Source organism: Epinephelus lanceolatus, chromosome 11 (genome assembly GCF_041903045.1).
Source record: "Epinephelus lanceolatus isolate andai-2023 chromosome 11, ASM4190304v1, whole genome shotgun sequence".
In the NCBI taxonomy this organism is placed as follows: domain Eukaryota; kingdom Metazoa; phylum Chordata; class Actinopteri; order Perciformes; family Serranidae; genus Epinephelus; species Epinephelus lanceolatus.
This window is the reverse complement of record NC_135744.1, coordinates 22,759,436-22,781,391: the sequence shown is the minus strand read 5'-3', so window position 1 is coordinate 22,781,391 and position 21,956 is coordinate 22,759,436. Positions and strand designations below refer to the sequence as shown.

The 21,956-nt window shown below is 40.6% G+C and overlaps 1 protein-coding gene across 3 annotated transcripts in view; it reads right to left on the bottom strand.

The window, feature by feature from the left end:
• specc1 (sperm antigen with calponin homology and coiled-coil domains 1) overlaps positions 1-21,956 on the bottom strand; it is a 145,950-nt gene that overhangs the window by 102,617 nt on the left and 21,377 nt on the right. For 2 of the 3 annotated variants that reach the window (XM_078172362.1, XM_033645754.2), the window contains exons 2-3: positions 13,620-13,795; positions 12,091-12,226 (exon numbers count right to left, since the gene is read on the bottom strand). In XM_078172362.1, the coding sequence (XP_078028488.1) occupies positions 12,091-12,226; positions 13,620-13,772 (289 nt within the window). In that variant the 5' untranslated portion in view covers positions 13,773-13,795. Of the gene's footprint in view, positions 1-12,090; positions 12,227-13,619; positions 13,796-18,675; positions 18,797-21,956 lie in introns of those variants that run through there. The other variant, XM_078172363.1, reaches the window with a different exon arrangement.

The following is a 21,956-nucleotide window of genomic DNA, read 5'->3' as shown; positions in this document are numbered from 1 at the left end:
GTTTGATTAATTTATCTGACAGATATGAGGAGCTCAAGGACCGTACCTCTCTTCCCTCCTGCCTCTCAAACACTGACACACAGACAGACAAGGCTCCGCTGGGACCGCATGCTATGGCTGAGTCTGGGGTCTGAGTTGTGCACAGTAATAATGCGTATATGTGCTCCTCGGATGGGTCTAGCTCCCGAGTTGGGATGCTGTTCTTCCGAATTTGGTGTGTTGATGAGATTTTTGGTCGTAACAGGGAAACAATATGGACAATACAAAGATGTTGCAGCCCATTGTTTCTGACCAACAAACAACGAAACTGGTTGTGATTTCGTGAGTCATGGCTGTGTTTCCTGCAGCTTTGTAGAACCCAAATGTGGGTGTTTTTAGCAACCCATTGCCACTTTTCTGACTGGGATAGTGCTACGAAAAGCAGTTGTTTTTTACCGAGACATTGCTGCGTTTTCTACCAGGATAATGGCACAGACATTGCTTGGTTTTACTGAGGCACTGCTGCTTTTCCTGCTGGGATTGTGCCCCCAAAATGAGGTATTTTAAGCCAACATTTTCCTAACCAAGTGGTTTTTGTGTCTGTACCTAATCACACATCAACCACAGCTTGGTTTAAATGTAAAGTTTCAACGTATCTGTTACCTAATAATGTGGAAATATAACATATCCATGGTTTGCAGGAACATGTAATGTCAACATTTATTCTGACAATTGGGTTGAGACGGCACATGAAGGCACTGTAACGCTCACACGCACTCTGGGTCCATAACAGTTCTAGTGCACTTCTCCGTTCTGCTTATCCTTCACTGTGACTATTAACTAAGGTCAACTGACACTTGTATCAGTCATCCATCTTCCCTCTGAATTGGTGCCATGACGAAATGATACAAGCTGATTTATGGGGAACAGAAAGTCATGGTCCATCTGGTGTGGCTGGAAAACCTCACATACAGAGAACAGTCTGAGGGAAACTTCATCTCCATCACTCACTGACAGCTGATCTTTCATACAGCAGAGGCTGGAGGTTAACGGAAAGAATGTCCTTTGGCTGACTGATGGCTATGTGGGGAATGATACAGCAAAAATGTTTTGTCATCTGTAAATCTAAAGCATACAGTATTTTGCATTCAATCAGAGCGAGACGATGCATTTTGTTCAGAGTCTTAGTAAATGTCATGCAACAACTGTCCTGATCTGGTTGTAATAATGAAAACAATACCATTAGTAGGGAGCACTGATGAAACATTATGTCTGTTGCATGTCTACAAGTGAGTAGAGTATCCCTCACAGAAAAGTGAACGCTGTAGCGTGAGAGAGCTTGATGCTTCTTGGTAAGGCTAAGTTGATCCTGATCATTCACTGTCATCTTCCTGCTGAGGGAGATTTATGAGGTGACAGCATTACGCTGACACACGTCACCCAGGACAAAAACAGCATGCAGCAGAAACACACTAAAACTGACAGCTATGTTTTTTTTTTTTTTTAAATCTGCAAACATGTCAAACATGTCTCAACTCACTCAACTTTTACCTAGGAAAAAATTAGGAAATAGGGCAACAGCGCAAATCAGATTTATTTATGGCTCCATCAGAAAAATACAGAGAGCTGAGTTCCAAACCTTTAAAGGTCCTTGTTGAAGTAGTTCAGTATGATATTCTTTTGAACTTTATTGTAATTTGGTTTATATTTTCAATGATGGAGCCCAAAATGGATCACACAGGATTTCCACAGTGTACTTTAATCCTAAATCCTACATCTATTATTTGAAATACGACTACTGAAACAGGTAACAGTAAACCTCACATGAATTTGGGCCTTACAGGGGGACTCGAAAACACACTTAGCAGTGGGAAAGTGTAGCCTGCCGTGAGCTGCCATGGAATGTCTCTGGAAAGATGCGGCAGTTTCATTCTGCAGCAAAGTGCAACCAAACTAAAAGTTGGGGAAAGTTTAACTTTTAGCGGCAACTTGCGGCCAGAGAATACCTGCAGCCAAGCGGTAAATAGAGACCTGTGACTGCTGTGACATGTTGACTTTGTTACAAAGACTTTCTTTCTACCTGAAACACATAAACACGCCTTCTGGCGGCAGAAAATGTAATTATATGTATTTATATGATGCTGCTTGGTGTGTTTTCAACGATGATATGTGAAAAAAGTTGCATAAAGCCTTTTGTAGCTCCAGAGGGAGCAGCACCAAGTCTGATACTTTTTTTAACTGATGTAATTTTAGTCAGCATCGGCTGGGGCATTAGCCACTACCGTGTCAGGCCACCACCGTGAGTTTGACGATGCTTCACGAAAACAAGGCTGGATCTGGACAGTACTCTCTTAACTATCTGTAACCAGGGATGGGAATGGAGAACCAGTTACAGTTGAGAACTGGTTCCAAATCCTCTGATCCATCAGAATCACATGGCTCTGAGCTTATCAATTCCTTTTATCAATGTTTTTCTTATAATTGCACATTGTAAACAATGATGTCAAACTCTACTCTAACTCTAGCGTCTACTGGACACTTGCAACAAAATGGAGTCATGGCAGAGAGGAAAAAACTGTCCAAAGTGTGATTTCATTTCACAAAAAAGATTACATCAGTGATGCTTGTCATGTCTGTAAGGGTGGAAACACCAGCAAAATGCGGAAACATCTTTTGACGCAGACATGGGTTTAAATTCCACAAATGCCACGTATTTGACACTTGAGTGTCACTGCCTCCAATTGAGCAGCATGAGGGTAAATATGCGGTTATAATAACATTACAGGCAGACTGAGCACATCTTTTTTCAACTAATAAAAACCGAATTGAAAATGCTGTTTAAATATTGTCTCCTTTCACCTGTATTCAGACTTTTTTTTTTTTACATATAGAAAACTGACAGATAATTGATAATGGAATTGGTATCAGTCCCAAGTGCTATATGGTAGGCAAATGGACTTGCTTGAGTTTCTCGAACCCTCTTGGATGAGTGTTTCGTCCTCTCTTCTTCAGTTCTCTTGGATGAGAGGTAAAACGTCAAGAAACTCAAGCAAGTCCAGTTACCTACCATATAGCAATTAGGATTACCATGACCTGGATGTCTGAGAATTTCCAACAAACTATTAATAAAGTCTTATCTATTCCCATACCTATCTGTGGCTTGCAAATGTGGTTGCAAAATGCTACAGAGGGTAAAGTAGCAGGAGGGCTGGGTATATGCTGAAGCAGCACAATGTAATTGTCAAATCTGCCTCTGAAAGTGCGAGAAGAAAATAAAAGTACTTTAGCGAATCAGACAAGAAAAAGACCCCCCAGAAGACATAAACGCTAAGCTCAACTCGACTCAACCAAACATTAACGATCAATGTGAAAGCACTGACTGAACACAGAGGAAAGTGCCTGTCAATGAAATGCCCATTTGTAAAGTTATGCCCTGCAGTCACCCTCACCAAGCTTGTTATTTATAGAGCAGGACAGTCTTATCTCCTTCTGTCTCTTCTCCTTGCACACTCCACAGGGACTCGTCTCCAAGTGAAAGCTTTACTGAATTATTGATGAGCTCTCTTAAATAAGTCATCAGGATAAGGCTGGGTTTTAACCCGTTGTCTGACAGCACGGTAGAGTGGGTTAAGTGCCAAGTGGGACAGGGACAAGAGTCCATTAGCAAAAATAACAGTTTTGACTCATTAGCACGGCATGCTGTGAGGGCAGGCGAGGGCGGGGTCGGACTGTACATCGACTGACCTTTTTAGCCAGTACCCAGTGTGTGTGTGTGTGAGTGTGTGTGTGTGAGTGTGAGTGTGAGTGTGTGTCCCATGAACCTGTATACCATGATGCTTTGTCAAAGGGACCCTGCTGCTTTATAGCTTCCAAGCCTGCTGTGACTGCAGCGCTTAATCAAAGTATTTTTGCTGTGCTTGAATCTTACTTTTTGTGTTTGTTTTAAAAGTCTCTCAGAAAGACAAAAAGCCTTTCATCACATAGGAATAATGCCTACAGTGAGATCTTTCATTTGTATTACAGTACAAAGCCCATGACTGCGTATCTGATGTCTAGTTGGAACTGGAGATGAGATGGTACCATCAACACATTTTCAGAGATCATAACAAACATGGCAATCTTTATTGACTGCATCCACTGAAGGAACATATCACAGATTAATGTAATGAGTGACGCACACATCGAAATTTGATCAAATGTGGTATATCAGTGTGTCCTCACAGTGCTGAAATGTTTTCAAAATTACACTCATTAGCACAGGGATGCTATGTTGTCTCTTTCTGTTGTTTCTTTGTTTTCCCCTGCATACACAGAATCTCGGGCACATTTGACCCAGTTATAAAGCTTGAGAAAATTAATGATGCATCTCACCACTGCAGTCCTCATTCCTACAGTTAATTACCATTGATCTGCTAAATGACATGGGGGTTAGCAGTGGGCTAAAATATACAGGAATAAATCAAATTACAAATTCTTGCAATACGTTGTCGATACACTTCAGTATTTTCAATAAAACATGCAGGTACTTCAAACGAACTCCCCGGCCAATCTGTCTTACCACAGTCACTACTCCATGACTGCTCGTGGTGGCGCTTATTAAATGAATGAGGGTAAAGAGAAGTTAGCTAACTTGTGGTGAAGAAGAAACTGGACTAAGCTAACCAGAACTTAATGCACTTTTTTGTCTAACCTCAAATTTTAAGCCAACGTAAATGAGAAGAGTTGAAAGAAAAAAAAAATTGAAATTTTAAAATACCACAACAAGCAAACATCTGCTGAGGAAGCTCACATGATATGACTGAAAGCTCCAGAATAGCTACTAAATGAACCTTGTGGTGAGATTTACTGAAGTGCAACTACAGTTTTACCACAGAGATTTAAAAAATGTATACATTTTTGGTTTGAGGAAATGTGGTGTTTGGCTCTGAGTCACGCACATCTCTTGTATTGTAAATACTGAACATGGATGTCTCCCTCAGACTGCTGCTGGCATGGAGGCACAGGCCTGACGCAGACACACAGAGCTGTAGAGGGATCAATTAACTAAAGAAAACTAACATCACAATGCAGTGAATAAATACATAACTCGCTTTTATAGGGGTATTTTTCCTTCTTTACTTACACACATATTTTTATGTATTGTAAAGGATTGTCTTCACAATTTATCAAGAATCACAGAATCGCTGTATCATGATACCATTGTTATCATTCAATTTGATTTCACTTATGTATTGATTTACTTAAAGGTACACCATGTAGGATTGCTAAATATGTGTGCCAGAGAAAGTGAAAGTAAATGTGAAAGTGGGCGACTGTGGCTCAGAGGTAGAGCGGGTCGTCCACTAATTGGAAGGTCAGCAGTTTGATCCCCGGCTCCTCCAGTCTGCATGTCGAAGTATCCTTGGGCAAGATACTGAACCCCAAATTTCTCCCGAATCTGTTTCGTCCATGTGTGATTGAGTTTGAATGTTCAAAAACTAAGCAGCAGGTGGCACCTTGTGTGGTAGCCTCGGCCACCAGTGTGTGGATGTGTGTGGGAAAGGGTGAATGTGACAAGTAGTGTGAAAGTGCTTTGAGTAGTCGACTAGAAAAGTGCTTTACTAGTGCAAATCCATGTACCATTTCAAAAGCCATCTCCAAATTCACTCTCATTTGGCATTTCACCCTGCTATATTTGCATTTTTCTGGCACTGTGTTTCTTGGCTGTGTGCTGCTGACAGTCTGACACCTGGCACCACCTTTTTATAAAGTCTTGACCTCAGCTGAGCATTGTGGGCATGCATGTCCTTAAACATCCCAAACACAGAATGGAAAAAGAAGAAAGTAAGAAAACACAGGCAGAGTCTCTGCAGAAAAATACACCACCACACACCGAGAGTGGGTAGGAGGTGATGACTGAGAGGGATTACTTCTGTATGAGTCTATAAATTCCTTTTTTTAGTGTGTTCCTCCTATGTCTCTAAACATTAAGTATGTTTATATGGAAGACAAGTATGCCAATACTGTGTTTTGTTATCTTTGAAAAATGATGCTTCACAATACAAACTTTTGAAAGAACAATATTTCCGAGTCCCTGCAACTTAAGTAAAAGAATGTTTTCACCACTGTGAGGATTCTGTCATGCGTCCACAGTCTAGTCACAAAATGTACTTGGACAGCCTCTGAGAAAAAACTCAATTATTGCCTGACGAGTGTGATGACAGTTGTGCTGCAGCGTGCCTCAGAGCCCAGTAAGTCCTGATTGCTTCTTGTCTGTGTGATGTCACATACCAACTAGGGAGAAGCTCAGCTGTTTACGACCAATCTGACAAAACCACTGGGTGACAATATCACTAAGACAAGCAAAAGACTCATGTCAGTATCCGAGTAAATGTGTTTCTTCCAAATTCTGAATTTGTTAATCTTCTCTTCTCCTAGAAACAGCTGGTTTTACTTCAGAGACCTCCCTTCTACATCAATAAACGCAAACACTCAAGACATTTCAGAGCATCTTAACATCAGTGAGTTCAAAATACCACAGATCACCACCCCAATCTATATTCAAATCATGGCATTTCCCCAGTGTGGATATTTCAGCAGAGCTCTCAGGTCAGGCTCAGTGACTTAGAGCTGACAGCAGGAGGCTAAATGATGATTGTCACTGCTCGCATGCATGGTTAACCACCGCTGCTCTTTCAGGTGTCAGATTTGATTTTCCACTTGCTGATTAGCCTGATTTTTGAGACCTGTTTGACATATCCTTTCATTGTCTGCTGTTATATGTCTTGATGTGTACCGGTGTAGTCCCAGCCCAGGTGCAGAACAATACAGCTTGCCTTATGGGAACATCATTTAGGTAAAACATACTTGATGAGATCAAGTACTCAAAATGTTTTTACACTGAACAGAAATATAAAAGCTTTTGTTTTTGCCATTTTTCACATATTGAAATGAAAGATCTAAGACTTCTAAGACTTAGTTCTCTCATATTTTGATCTCAAAAACTGTTATAATCTGTGTTACTGAGATAATCCATCCACCTGACAGGTGCAGTATATCAAGATGCTGATGAAACAGCATCATTACTACACAGATGTGCAATAAAAAAACACTCTTAAATGTGCAGTTTGATCACACAACACTACGCCACAGATGTCGCAAGTTGTACAGGAGTGTGGCATAGGCATGATGACTGCAACAATGTCCACCAGAGCTGCAGCCCATGAATTAAATATTCATTCTAATACCATAAGCCATCTCAAATGTTGCTTCCAAGAATTTGGCAGTACATCCAACCGTCCTCACAACCACACACCATGTGCAACTACACCAGCTTGGGGCTTCCACATCCAGCGTCTTCACTTGCAAGATCATCTGAGCCCAGCCACCCAGATGGCTAATTATGCTAACATTGACTTCCACATCATATTCACACATTTTCTGCTTTGAAATGGATACTATTATTGCTGTTTTTTTGTTGTCTCAATCAAACATGTTTTGCTAATAGTAGTTTGTATTATTTCACACATTGTTCTTTGTACTTTTGAGTTCTTAATAACTTTGCGAAAATGTTATTGGGTGGAGGCTTCAGATAAGCCCTCTGGATTATTTGCCTCTCTCTGCACTGTATTTCAACATTAATTTTTTCTTGTCTTTTTTGAGTTTTAATTAGGCAAAATATAAAGTATAAACAATGAGTTTGCACAATCAAAGAAAAAGCTGGATGTGAAGGTCCTGGGCTGACTCAGTAGAGCGGTCTGATGTACTGTTAAATTCATGGAAACAACATTGGAGATGGTTTATGGTAGTGAAATGAACATTTAAATTACGGGCAACAGCTTTACTGGACATTCCTGCAGTCAGTATGTCAATGGCACACTCCCCAAAAACTTAAGACAGGTGGATGGATTATGGATTACGTTGGCAACGCGCTCACTAACATGGATTTAAACAAATTTGTGAACAAAGTTTTAAAGAAACTGTGTGCAAAGAAAAGTATCATATCTGTTGGGAGCAAAAACAAAAGTGTTGCGGTTATATTTTTGTTTTGTGTATCTGAGCACATAAAAAGGAACTGAAGTTGGTCAACTTGTTTTTACTGAATAACAATACCCTATATGACTGATGTTTTTGCCTCTGCAGTGATGGCAAACATCCCAGATCATTTTACATTGGGATACCACTCTGCCTGATGCAAACTGCAGCCAGGGGTGTAGTTCTATTTGTTTACGTACTGGAGTCCACCTACAGTATGACGCACGCTCATGGTTAAGTTGTGGCTCGTTAGGTTATGTAACCACTGTTCCCACGGTGGCAGCTTTATATACATTAGACATATAGCTATAAAATGAAAGGATGATTTGCTGCCTTTTCATATTTGCTTGTTTAAAAGGCAGCAAACAGTTTTCTAGTTTTAGACTGAGAATTAAAAACAAAAGTTCACTGTGCCGCTCATAGTTACAGTGTTTTGGTTTAAGGAGTGACAAGGTTAACAGGTGACTATTAGCAGAATGCATCCGTGGTTGCTCATCGTAACTTAGATAAATAGTTGGCGTAGATAATAAACACAGATTAGTATGCATTTAAAACTGATTACAGTAAAATTGAAGTCATTTACAAGAACGCCTGCATGTTCCATTCCAGTCTTCAACAGCTGGCGTCACTATGAGTAAACACAACACATTCAGCTGATTGTTAACAACAGTAAACACAGTCACTCGTTACACCTTAGCATGGCAGCTAGTGGCAACTTTTAGGTTGGCGTGTTCCTCAGTGCATGAGTTGTGAATCAATCAAAACACCTTAAATGCCAATATGAAAACTTTGACCATTCCATTTGTTGTCAAGCACTTAAAAGCGTGACTTATATGAATTTAAATGAAACAAAATAGTGTTGTTTCAGTGCGGTCCAGCAGCATTACATCCCTGACTGCAGCTACATAACAGCACCAAAACTCTGCCCTAATTTAAAGATGGTTTCCTTCATGACTATTTGACAATATACCTCTCCTTAACTTTGGTCTGCAACCAGGAGTTGGCTTGCAAAACTAGCACAGAAGTATGTGAGGAAGACTAATGAATTTATCATGAAAAGAACAAAGTGTGAATCTGTTCTTGTCCTTGGGCGTGAAAACACCAAGCTTTGGTTAATTAGAGCCTGATCCAATGAAAGCTGATCATGGTCTAATTGTGTTTGAAAGAACCGAGAGCCTCGCTTGGCCTCGGTTCTCAGCTCCTCTGGAGTCTTTTGTCAAGTAGAATTCAATTATCTCTGCTTCAGCACAACAACCCTTTGAAGGAGAATTTCACCAGAGCGCAGCATCTCCATACTGTGTGGATGGGACACCATAAACAAACACAGCTATCTGCCTCACACAGGATTTTCCAAGAAACAACATTCATTACGGCAAACTAATCCCTGTCATTATCTGCCGCCATATTTGTCCTATATGTAATGCATGTTGTGCTGTCAGGTCTATTTGAAGTTGCTCTGTTTATCCAGCGGCACACCTAGATCATACAAACACACAAGTTAATAGATAATACAAATACCTAAGAGAAGTGTTTATCATGACTTGTTGATGATGTACAGAATTTTGGGTGACTAGGAAAGTTCATAAAAAGTTTCTAATCTCATTTACAGGAAATGAGCATAGACGGCATGGACCACAAATCCCCAAGAACAGCAATGTGTAGTTACAGGAGGCGACAGTGTTTGTCCCATGTGTGTCTAACAACCATAATCTGCAGTACATTATGAAACAGCTATCCAGTATCTCCATCTTTCTTCTAGCCATAAATGGTTGTCATTCCTTCATGCAACTTTTTTTGTGATTAAATTTCTACTTTTCAATATTGGAAATTACATTGAATATAGCAGCAAATCAGCAGCCTCTACATGCACCTGTGATACTGGAAGTTGATGGTTTTATCATCAGTACACAAACATGGTATTCTTGTTAATCCACATATGTTTACATTCATCAGCTGCCTGACAAAGGGCTCTTATTTATCCATCCAGTATTTAAAATTCTCCCTCCACCCTTCCCACACCCTGAATGGCACACGAGTTAAGAAGACAACCCAAAACAAAAAAGAAAAAGACGAAGATATACACCGGTATATAAAGTCCAGGGGGAAAAAAGGAAAATAAATATATGAATAAATAAAATATCAGTTACAAATGTAAAAAACTACCACAGGTTATCAATGTACCATGTCTTGGTAACCTTCAATTAACTTGAGATGTTATGTAATAGTGTAATTCCACACATCTCTTGATACAAGCTGAACACTGGTGATGAAGCTCCATCATACAGCAATTAGAAAAGCGTTTCACAGCGGGGATTTTCACTGTCAGGGTAAAGACAACAATGAGAGTGATCACGAAGTAATGACAAGACATTGCCAACAAGACTGCACAGTGAATCACTGTATTAAATTATTTTCAGTTGTGATCATACTTTAACCACATGTAAACTATACTGGGTCCTAATGTAGTGGAGATGATCGTTTTTCCTCTTGAGTTTTATCGTTTCCTTTCACCTGCCCAGGAACCACACGCGGAAATTAGCTGGTCGCTAAATCTGGTACAAAGCATCTCATCTTTTTTAAATAATATATTTTTGTACATGGTCCCTGACATAAACAATTTTTAAAGACTATACATAAGAGCTTGTTAAACATGCCATGTATAAATAGTATTTAGGGTGGATTTTTGTTTGGATTTTGAAAAATATATCCCACACATGGTTCGTAGAAAGGGGGCTAGAGGGCGACAGAGCACGAATCTTCAGATTATAACTGTATTTTAATGCTGCTTTTCAAATGTGGATACATATCCAGTTAAAAAAAAAAGAGGAATAGGTTTGTAAAATATATCCCATGATCAAATCTGCACAGTTTTAGCAACCTGCATGGTAAAGTTTTAAATCAAACTTTTAATGCAGGTGTGATCGAGACAACTGAGATTGATTCTGCATTGATATTTGGCCATATGTAAATATTAAATCATGTTGACTGTGATCAACACAATGTTTTTCCTATTTATGACTCATATGTTTTATTGTGAATCATTATTTGTTGTGCTTCTTTTAAACAAACATGATGTCAACAGACAGAAAAAGCACCCTTAAAAATTAATAAATAAGTAAAAAATAAATAAATGAACAAGGGAAAATTTTAAATAATTAATTTTTAACCAAATAAAATAATTGATAATAATAATAATAATAATAATAATGATTTTTCTATTTATTATGATGACAATGTTTATGCCCAACATGATATCTTAATTTTTAATTTTTGTTTTTGCATTTTTGAGGATTATTTAACATACGTAGAGACAGAAAAAGATAAAAAATAAAATCCATTAATATATACGTAATGCATGTATGTATGTATTTAATTTTTACTCTAATAATATAAAAATATCTGTGATAACTTCTTCTCTTCACACTCAACCTATCCTGCCTGGTTGGTTTTGCATTTAAAGTATTCAGAGTATTTTTTTTCGCCATGCGAAAAACATAATGTCATGACAGAAATAGAGTCACATGAGTTTTTTGTTTAGAGCTCTGTGTTTCTCTGTGTTTAAAATTGTATAACTTGCTTAAACACACATCAACACTTACTGTACACAAACACAAGCACACACTGAAGCAAAATAACATTAGAAGACAAGCCTAGAACACCACACAACATCATTTTTCTGTCTCTTATCCTTGGATAGAAGAAAAGTTCATTTTTCTTCATTTGTCAACCAAAACATAGCCTGCTGTTGATATGGCTGAGCAGATGTGTGAGGAGCCGACTATGAATGCATCCAGTCTCTCAGTTTTGGACCTAAACCCTGAGAAACTCAGTCCTCAGCCACCTGCATCTCATCAATGCCAGGCAAACAAGAATAAAGAGACACAAGAAAAAAATGAGAAAAGGGGAAAGAGAAGCATCTCTTAAGCTACTGGTAACCAGCAGCAACTGGGAGCTGTGACAGCCAGCTTTAGTGGTGTACTGTGGCCCTCTAGTGGTCAAAAGTGCTTAGTTGCACTGTTTTCATACTATAGTGTTCACTGTGATCAAAGTCTCTGTAAGTCATTTTAAGATAATCTGATAAAAGAGGCAGTCCCCTACCGGACAGGCTGCGAGGACGGCCCTCTGCAAGATCTGAGATGGCTCCAGTGGTCACAGTCTTTTTCATTCGGGAGCCAGAGGCAGCAGCTCCCAGTGCAGGCTTTGTCAAGGCATCGTCACTGCTGGCTCTTTTCAGCTAGAAACACATCTACAGTAAGTACCAGCAATATAGTACAGAGCTCACCTGGTGACATTTGTATAAAAAAAAAAAATATATATACATATATATATATATATATATATATATATATATATATATATATGCATATTTAAGTGTGGACATAAATTAATAATGCCTAGAAACAGGAGCCATGACTTTCTTTATGCATGGGAACAAGATAATTCAAAGTCCAGAGGGGGATGGTTTTCAGTTTTGGAGTGTTGCTGGGTATTATTATATAATTCTCCTTGCTGTTATACTTTATCTTGCTGTTTCTATATTTATCCGTTCACACATTAGAGACAGCCAAAATCCCAGAAAACCAGCCCAGTCACCAGAAGAAAATGCTGGCATTATGTTTCTGCAAGCCATGAATATGCTTCATTTGCATTCACACTTATCATACTGATGTTTCTAAAGTGACCTAGTATATGAGCTGACTGTAATCGGGAGGTGGAGAGAATGATGACACCTTGGTGGGACGCCTGCCAAGCTGCAGACCACTCTTCAAGACCAGCAAACAACAAAACCGCTTGTATTTTAGCGAGTCATTGTTGCATTTCCAGCAGCTTTTTGGCCCACCAATGTGGGTGGTTGTTAGTGTCCCCTGGCTCTTTTCCCAGTGGCTTCAGAGCCCCCAAATGCAGGTGTTTTTAAGGGACCCATCTGTTTCTCAGCAGGAAATAGTGGCATGAAAAGCACTTCTTTTTTTACCAAGACATTGCTGGTTTTCCAGCGGAGACCATGTCCCCAAAATCAGGTTTGTTAAGCCCAAACATGATCTTTTCCTAACCATAACCAAGTGGTTTTAGTGCCCAGACCTAACACACATTAACCACAGGGTTTTTGAAATGTAACTTTCAACGTATTCCCTACATAACAATATGCAATCATAAGGTAACCATGGTTTGCAGAAACGTACACGCCAACATTTTTTCTGGCGATTGGGTTGCAGAAAACACAAACATATGAGTGACATCAAAAGTTTGAAAAAATAAAATAAAATCATTTCATTATAAATTCATTCAATGTTTTACATCTATGACATGCGGGTTGCTGCATGTGTGTGCAGCTGTCACATGCATTCCATGTGGTTTTATTTTGTCATAAGCATCTACATGCCAGGTATAGTCACGCCCTAGAGCAAAATACTGCAAATAGTTTAGTTACCTAGAGTGACACATGGCTGAGGAGTCAGAGCTGAAAAAAAAATCTAATCAAAATCTTTCTTTTTTGCTTGAGCGCATTTGTTGTGCATCTACTTGTTGTAGCCATTTAGCCGTGTATGTGTCTGTAATGTTATATGAATCATCTGAACTAATTCACCCTCAGGTAAAGGTGTCACCATGTTAGTGTCCTTGTGACTCACCCTGCTAAGGCGCTGGTCTGAGGCCAGTGTGTTGGATGATCTGGATGTCTTCATGGCTGTGGAGGAGGCGGTGGAGGAAGAGGTGGCCAAGGAGACCTGCTTCTGGAGTCCCGGCTTGGGCAGCCCCACCTTGGTGGCGCCCGATTTCATCATGGCTGCGCGTCAGCTAACTACACCTAAGAGAAGTCCAGAGAAGAGAGGAAAATGTTGAGTAACAAAATTCTGAATGGTTATCCTCTAGAAAAAAAGGCATATATGTGCCTGTGTGTTCACTGCAGTACAGCAGAACAGCTCCCCTGGAGTTATTCTTCCAGAACAGATGCTCAGTCTCATTGAAGGTTGCTTTCTTTAACCACTACGCCACAATGTCTATGCCTCAGAGGCACCAGTAAGCACTGCTGAAATATGAACACATGATCTTCCAATAACTAGAAAAGCACTTTGAACAACAAACAAGTCTCTGAGAACAGGACGAGTGACACTGTGAGAAACTGGCTTTTCACTGGTAAAACTACTCCTTATGACCATGACAAACTAACAATCTTTGTAAATACACTTCGCTGATAACTTTATTTTTAGCCTCATTCACATGCAACTTACTGACAACAATCTATCCATTCATTTTAGTGTCTATTTGCACTCTGGTGAGAACAGTCACATTGCAGCAACAGCCTGCTGTTGCTCTGAAAATCGGTTTGAATTTGCGCAACGCTTTACCAAAACAGAGCCAGAGCTAGCAGTTGTTCAAACAAGCGATCATGCTCACTGATACACAGAGCAGTTTGGGATATCTTCGTTAGGTAATGCTGAAGCAATCTGATGTTCACTTGCTTGTTTGCATCACATCCAGTTAAGAGGAAGAGTAAAGAATGAAGGCTACCTATGCAGAAGGACGTGATGGGTGAATGGATCAAGCACAGGACATTCACTGAGGAGAGTGGGGTTCCAGTACTATGTGAGTCAACTTTGGCTTCTCATTTTTAGATTTAGTTTACTTATTGGCTTCAGTTTTCAGGATGTAAAAAGCTGCTGAATGCACACTGGGTACATAAATGTTAGCAGAAAAGCTGAATAGATCTGTTCCTGTAAACGTCATATTTCGACATTGCTAGGACACCCAGGAATATGCACCCAGGTGTAACTAGCCACAAAGGCTATTTCCATCCCGGTGCAAATAGCATTGTTGGCTACGAACACCTGGGTGTTAATTCAACATAATAATATTAAAACAGCAATTGCAAATAATCAGTTTTGACCAGAGCTGAAGTTTCTGCCTTCTTCCTCTATGTGGCAGTATCTAAATCTTCCAGACAATTGACCAATACTACAGAAGAACATATAAAATACAAATATATTAAAGGTATATTATCCTGGGCGGCACGGTGATGCAGTGGTTAGCATTGTCGCCTCACAGCTTCAAGGTGGGGGAGCCCTTCTGTGCGGAGTTTGTATGTTCTCCCCATGTCAGCATGGGTTTTCTCTGGGTGCTCCAGCTTCCTCCCACAGTCCAAAGACATGCAAGTTAACTGATGACTCTAAATTGCCCGTAGGTGTGAATGTGAGTATGAATGGTTATCTGTCTCTATGTGTCAGCCCTGTGATAGTCTGGTGACCTGTCCAGGGCGTACCCTGCCTCTCACCCAGTGTCAGCAGAATAAGAACTGCTCCTTTAAGCTCCACAACTTCATAAATTTGAGCAGGAAGCACAGAATAATAGGTGGTGCCTTTCCTTCATGTGACTAGGAAGTCTCCAACACATTAGTACTGCCTACTAGCGGCTGTTCCAAAATAAACAGGCTAAGAGTTACCTCTGGGGGCAACTAAGGATATGCAATAGCAACACCATTGAACTACTTCCTGCTGGAGTTAAGAGAGAACAAAATCTGTCATCCCTTGATTTATTCAAACCAGCAGCACTGAATAACAAACAGCACTATCTCCACATGTCTAGTAGGAGATTTGCAGCAGGATACAGCCACATCACTGTAAGGAATATGGTTAAAAAGCAATACAATAATGGCTTCCTTTTCCCAGCTCCAACAGGATGTGGTCACAGGGAGTGTTAAAGGTGTGCATCTGTTGTCCAGAAGGAAATGCACTCATCTGGGTAGCTGTAGGAAATGAAAGGAGGAAGGAGTGCACTTAACCAAGGAGAATGAGTACTGGTAAAGAGCTCTGCAGCTCCCAGGTGACTGGCTGAGTCATTGATCAGCGATGGGGTAACCTGATCTTCTGCCTTTGGGAGGCACAGTGCTGTTAATGGGGATAGCCTCTGTCTGTGCAAGCACAGGAAAGAGGTAACCCTGAACCCATCTGCTCGACAGTGGTACACTGCACTGACTGAAATAATTCATGTGTAGCACTATACTTCAGAGCAGGAAGAGTGATACTGCAAGAAAAACCTGCAGTAAGCAATAGCTGGCAGCACAAATAATGTTATGATGGGTAATGGGAGCAGTGTGGGTACTAACCACTAAAGACAATAACAATACAGGGGATCCCACATCAGTAAAGTGTTCCCAGCATAGGACATCCACTTTGGTTCATTTTAAACTGCCATTTTAATGTTTGTGGGTGCTTAGGGAGTATCTGCTTAAGAACACACTGCCTTTGCTTTGTATTTTTTTGTCAATATGAGAGCGTGTGTCTCCCTGCTGGCCCATCATATGATACTAAGACCACTCTAGGCAAGATCCTATGACTAACTCCTGCCTGGCGTGGTAGTCAAACACCTCAGCTGGGATGGCTCACCTCCCTGGCTCAGATCAGTTTCAAAAACATCGGCACCACTCATTGCCAAGCACACATTTGACTTCTCAACCTACTATAACCTCGGTGTAAGCTAAATTAGGAAGTGAGGCAAAAAATGAGGATGTCCACCTCGAGGTTATAATCATTTCTTTTCCTGTAATAAGAGGGAACTAAGCAACAACCAAACATTTCGTAGAATCAATTTGATCAGGCAACTGTGAAACAATGATGTAATGTTTGAAAACAAATGCCTTCAACGGTAACTTGACTGACTAATGTAGTTACTAATGGGAACAACAATTTTTGAAACTTGTCCAGTACTGAGCAAAACGAAACACTAGGAGCAATTATGCATAATCAATGATGCACCATCAAATGTCCACTTTAAGTTCTTGTTTTTGCTACTGATAGGCTCAGATTATTAATCTAAATGTCTGACAACATTATGGAAAGGACCCCTCCAGAGACGGACTTTTCCTTGAGTAAGATCCTTTTTATTTAACCAGAAACAGCCTTGAAATCCCCATCACCAAACCCAACAAAGTCCATTTAAATATCATAACACACTCTTCATTCAAAGTCAAAAGAACCACAATAAAACACACAAAAGCCGTCTTGATTTGTCTTTCCACTGTTTCAACAATCAATCCACTATGGTTTGGTTGAAATAAACCTTTAATTTACCCAGTTAGATGTAAGAATATGCTGGCTTTATACACACTAAAATTCTCGCAGGTTTGGTGATGGAAATTTTTGGGCTGTTTCTGGTTAAACAAAAAGATCATACTCTTTAACAAAATGGTCTATCTCTGTAGGGATCCTTTCCATAATTCTGTAAGGCAGTTTGAGCCTGTCAGTGGCAAAACCAAGCAATTTTAGTAGCTGTAAACTGACGGCGCATAAGGCATGGTGTATGCTTGCAATAGTGTTCCCAGCACAAGGTACAAGCACCAGAAAATGACACAATCACCCCTTGTGTGTCGAGCACGAGGGCTCCAAAAATTAGGCACCCATTGCGCATGCGGGGTTTTTCAGTTCAACCAAGAACTTAAACAGGGAAGGCTGGCCGAGAAAATTTCGCCTGTAAAGATGTCTCTACGACTCTTTAGTAAGAGACCACACACAGCGAAGAGTGGCTACTCGATAAACTGGCGCTTACTACTCTTGCCAGGCAGCTTAATTTTCCAGTAACGTTCTTCCTTGTTAACTTCTTGCTTATCTATAGACTTTTTTGTTTGTACACCACCTGGCAGAGCATTTTGCAACACACAAGCTGAGCAGTAATGCACCTGTGCATGCTTGTAACTCATGCACCATCTACGGAGGACTGTGCCACAACCAATTTTAAAAAATCTTAATTACCCTGAGTGGTTACATTGCCGCCTGTTTTGTGGCTAAGTTTTTGTGTCCCTTAGACACAAAAACATGGGAAAATAGGCTCTAGGTTGAAAAAACAGCAAAGTTACCCTTTTGAAAAATGCTCTAAATCAAAAGCCAGTTAAGTCTAATCTACTTTATGTTCACCTTCTTTGGACCAGTGCAGGACTCAGTTGTGCAAATATGACCTCTCCATATCCCTCTGCAGAGATATGATCCTCAGGAGCCAGAACTCTGTCCCACTTACTTTACAATGGCCTAGTTAGGAACCCAAAAGTCTTTGAGAGACAGACTGCAGGTTGTATTTTAAACTTGAACTAGCAAAGACTTAGGACACATGGTGTGAGTTGGGCATCCTTCTGTAAAAACAACTCGACTGACAAAGATGACTACAGCTTGCATGGTGTGACAAAACAAATATGTACGATGATGACATCATGGCTTAAACAAAGCTGGTAAAAAGCTAAACACGGAATTCGCTTTAAAAAAAAGAAAAAGTCAAGTTGGAAACCCAAATATAATTTGTAGCCACCACAGTCATAAGTAATGGGTTGTCATCTGCCTTAATTATATTGCTTTCAAAACCAGGAAGATGAATGTAAAGGCTGAAAATGGGACAGTGCGGTGGAGGAATTTCTCAAGTTGTTTCTGACAGTTGCTGCTAGACTGGACTGCTGAAATGAGATAAAGAGAGAGCACTGGCAGTCATGACCAAGTGTTGTCAGTTTTCGTCCTGGATGAAACAATCTCTCACACACATCTGATCTGATACAAACATGAGGGAGAGGGAAATGTGCTCCTATCACACATGGAAGATCAATACTCATACATAATGTAAATAGCTCACCAAATCAGATCGTATCAAGAAAGTTGAGACATTAAAGGGATAGTGCACCCAAAAATGAAAATTCAGCCATTATCTACTCACCCTCATGCTGAGGGAGGCTCTGGTGAAGTTTTAGAGTCCTCACAACACTTGCGGAGACCTGAGGGGGAGTGGGTAGCAGCACAACTGCACACGTAATGGCTGACGGCGCCCCAGATTAAAACGTGAACCGCACTCACGTGTGCACGCTTGCGCGTGAGACCAGCAAAAGCATGTGAACACACATGAAGGCGGTGCCCATGTCTCAAAGTCTTGCGCAAGCGCACACACGTCAGCGCAGTGTACAGAGAGGCAGTTAGAGCTACAGGCTACAATGAGGCTAAAAACAGTTTAAATGACGTTTTTCCAAACAACTTTTTATGTCGGGGCTTCAGGACACTTGGATCACTACAGACAAGCAGTATGGAGATATTTTGTGGTTTCAATTATGTGTTCTTGGACATTTTAATCTGGGGCGCCGTCAGCCATTAGGTGTGCTGTTGTGCTGCTACCCACTCCCCCCTCGGATCTCCGCAAGTGTTGTGAGGACTCTGAAATTTCTCTCAGCATGAGGGTGAGTAGATAATGGCTGAATTTTCATTTTTGGGTACACTATCCTTTTAAGCAGGCTGTTCTCATGCAGTGTTCATATGTTTTCCTATGATAGAGTAATGCACCAAAATAACATACCCCATGTAATCATGAGCCAGTAATTTCTGTATAACCCACGCATTTTGGAAGGTTGCGATCACGTAACCAATGCACTGATGGGAGTAAAGGAGGAAGCAATCCCCATAAGGAGGCAGGTTGGGGTGGTGGATGGTTCAAAGCACACAGGAAATACCCCATGTGTTCAGAACGGTGTGAACTTTGAGTTAACTTTGAGTCATTTCAAGGTTCGTCATCACCATGTTTTCTAACCTGAATAACTTAACTTGCCTGAACATAAGGATGCCCAACCACATTTCTTTTCCGAAACCTTATCACAATAATTTTACTTGCCTAAACCTAGCCTTTGTAACTTTACGTTAAATATGTTATGTTATTCGTGGGGTGCTTATTCATAGAATATCATACAAACGGTGATATGACAATACAGTATATTCTATTTCTGAGCACAAAACACAGGTCTTTTACCCAGGAGACCAGTGTTTGGAACCGTGTAAATGTGAGTCATTTTAAGGTAGGTCATTATCATGTTTCTTTGCCTAATCTAACCTACGTAATTTACTTGCCTAAACCTAACCTTGGTAACAAGGTTGTAACTTTATGTTAAGAAGTTTATGTCATTTGTGGGGTGCTGACTTGTTGGATATCATACGAACCGCTGTATGAGTATGTTGCATTACAACATGCTATTTCTAAGTTCAATCTCCCATTTTTCAAGATTACATTAAAAAAATTAGCTGGTTTATTTATCTTTTCAGAAACTGTATTTGTGCCTGTGGCAACTGTCAGTCAAAAACAACTATAGTGAAAGATATTATATATATATATATATATATATATATATATATATATATATATATATATATTCATATATATATATATTATGTCTTATAACTACTAACAGTGAAAAATACCAGGCAGTAAAGCCAAAAGTGGGAGTAATCTTTAGAAATGCACGATAAAAAACAACCAGTATGTCCTTTCAAACCAAACTGTTGAAGCGTTCACATGAAGTATGAGACCTATGTTTAACAGATAATTAATATCAATTTACCTCTGAGAGTACAGATAAATATAGATCCAGTATTTTGAAAAAGTGTTATTTATATTCTTTACTGTAACAGATCCACATATATATAATTATTTTAAGGTAAAACTGCTGTTCAGCAAAAATAGGACAGATGTTGAGATAAAACCAGTAATTACTCAGTGCAAACCCACTACTATGTAACAGTTACAGAGGAAATACCTTCTTGCATGTACACATCCATTGCACGAATATGTTTCTTGGCTGACTCGGCTTGCCACAACCACAAATCGCCTCAGATAACAGAGGGAAATCCAAGCTAACCAATCCTGACCACTCTCTGACATTAAATGCAGGTTGCCCTGGTACAGTGTGGGGCAGGCCATGTACACTGCACTTTAATTATTTAGTGTGTGTTTGTGTAGAATACGAAGCAGATGGGAGTGCAATGCTTCCTCCTATCACCAGGAACTATGTATAACGTGAACATCCTGTCATTTACACAGAGATTAAAAAAAAAAAAAAATCTGTCATCAGAGGGGGAACCTGTAGTCCTGCAAAGAAGTGGCTGCAAAACCTGCTTCCTTCTTGTGGTGGCACTGAAAGGTCGACTCCAACTACACTTGTTTCTGTTTTTTTCAAATGGAAATACCCACTTGCTCGCCAGTGTGCCTCTAGTTGTTGTTTCTACCAGCTAGAAACAACAACTAGAGGCACACTTGCTCGCCAGTGTGCCTCTAGTTGTTGTTTCTAGCTGGTAGAAGTTAACGGTCATATACTATGTGGGGCTAGTATTAGGGTACTCGAAAATGTATCTAGGGGCTTGGCCAGACATCGTTGTATTTCAAATGCAATGACAATAAAGGCATTCATTAATGAATGAATTAATTCATTCAGACATGGACGTAAAAACTGATTACACCACATATGTAGATAATCCTTTGTATTATCTGTTTTTGGTTCTCCATTAGGGATGGGAATCGAGAACCGGTTCCTGTTAAGGACCGGTTCCAACTGGTCCAATTCATCGACATCATTAGCCTTTATGCTTAACGATTCCCTTATCGATTCTTTTCATTATGCCGAATCTATGCTTGTCAGTCAGCAGCCCGTTCAACAACAAAGAAGACGTAATGGCGGAGAGACAGAAGCGGTCAAAGCCATAGCTTCACTTCACGCTGTTGTTAGCCTCCCTGGAGCTGCTAGCTCACTGTGGAGCACCGTTGCATCCCCGCCCCAGGTGGGCGGCGGGCGGGGCGCTGTTGTTGTTAGCCTCCCTGGAGCTGCTAGCCCAGTTTGGAGATTCGGCACATCCCCGCTCCAGGTGGACGGCCGGCGGGGCGCTGTTGTTGTTAGCCTCCCTGGAGCTGCTAGTCAAGTGTTGAGCTTCGACGCATCCCCGCTCCAGGTGGACGGCGAGCGAGGCGCTGTTGTTGTCAGTCTCCCTGGAGCTGCTAGCCCAGTTTGGAGCTTCGGCGCATCCCTGCTCCAGGTGGACGGCGGGCGGGGCGCTGTTGTTGTTAGCCTCCCTGGAGCTGCTAGCCCAATTTGGAGCTTCGGCGCATTCCCGCTCCAGGTGGACAGCGGGCGGGGCGCTGTTGTTGTTAGCCTCCTTGGAGTTGCTAGCCCAGTTTGGAGCTTCAGCACA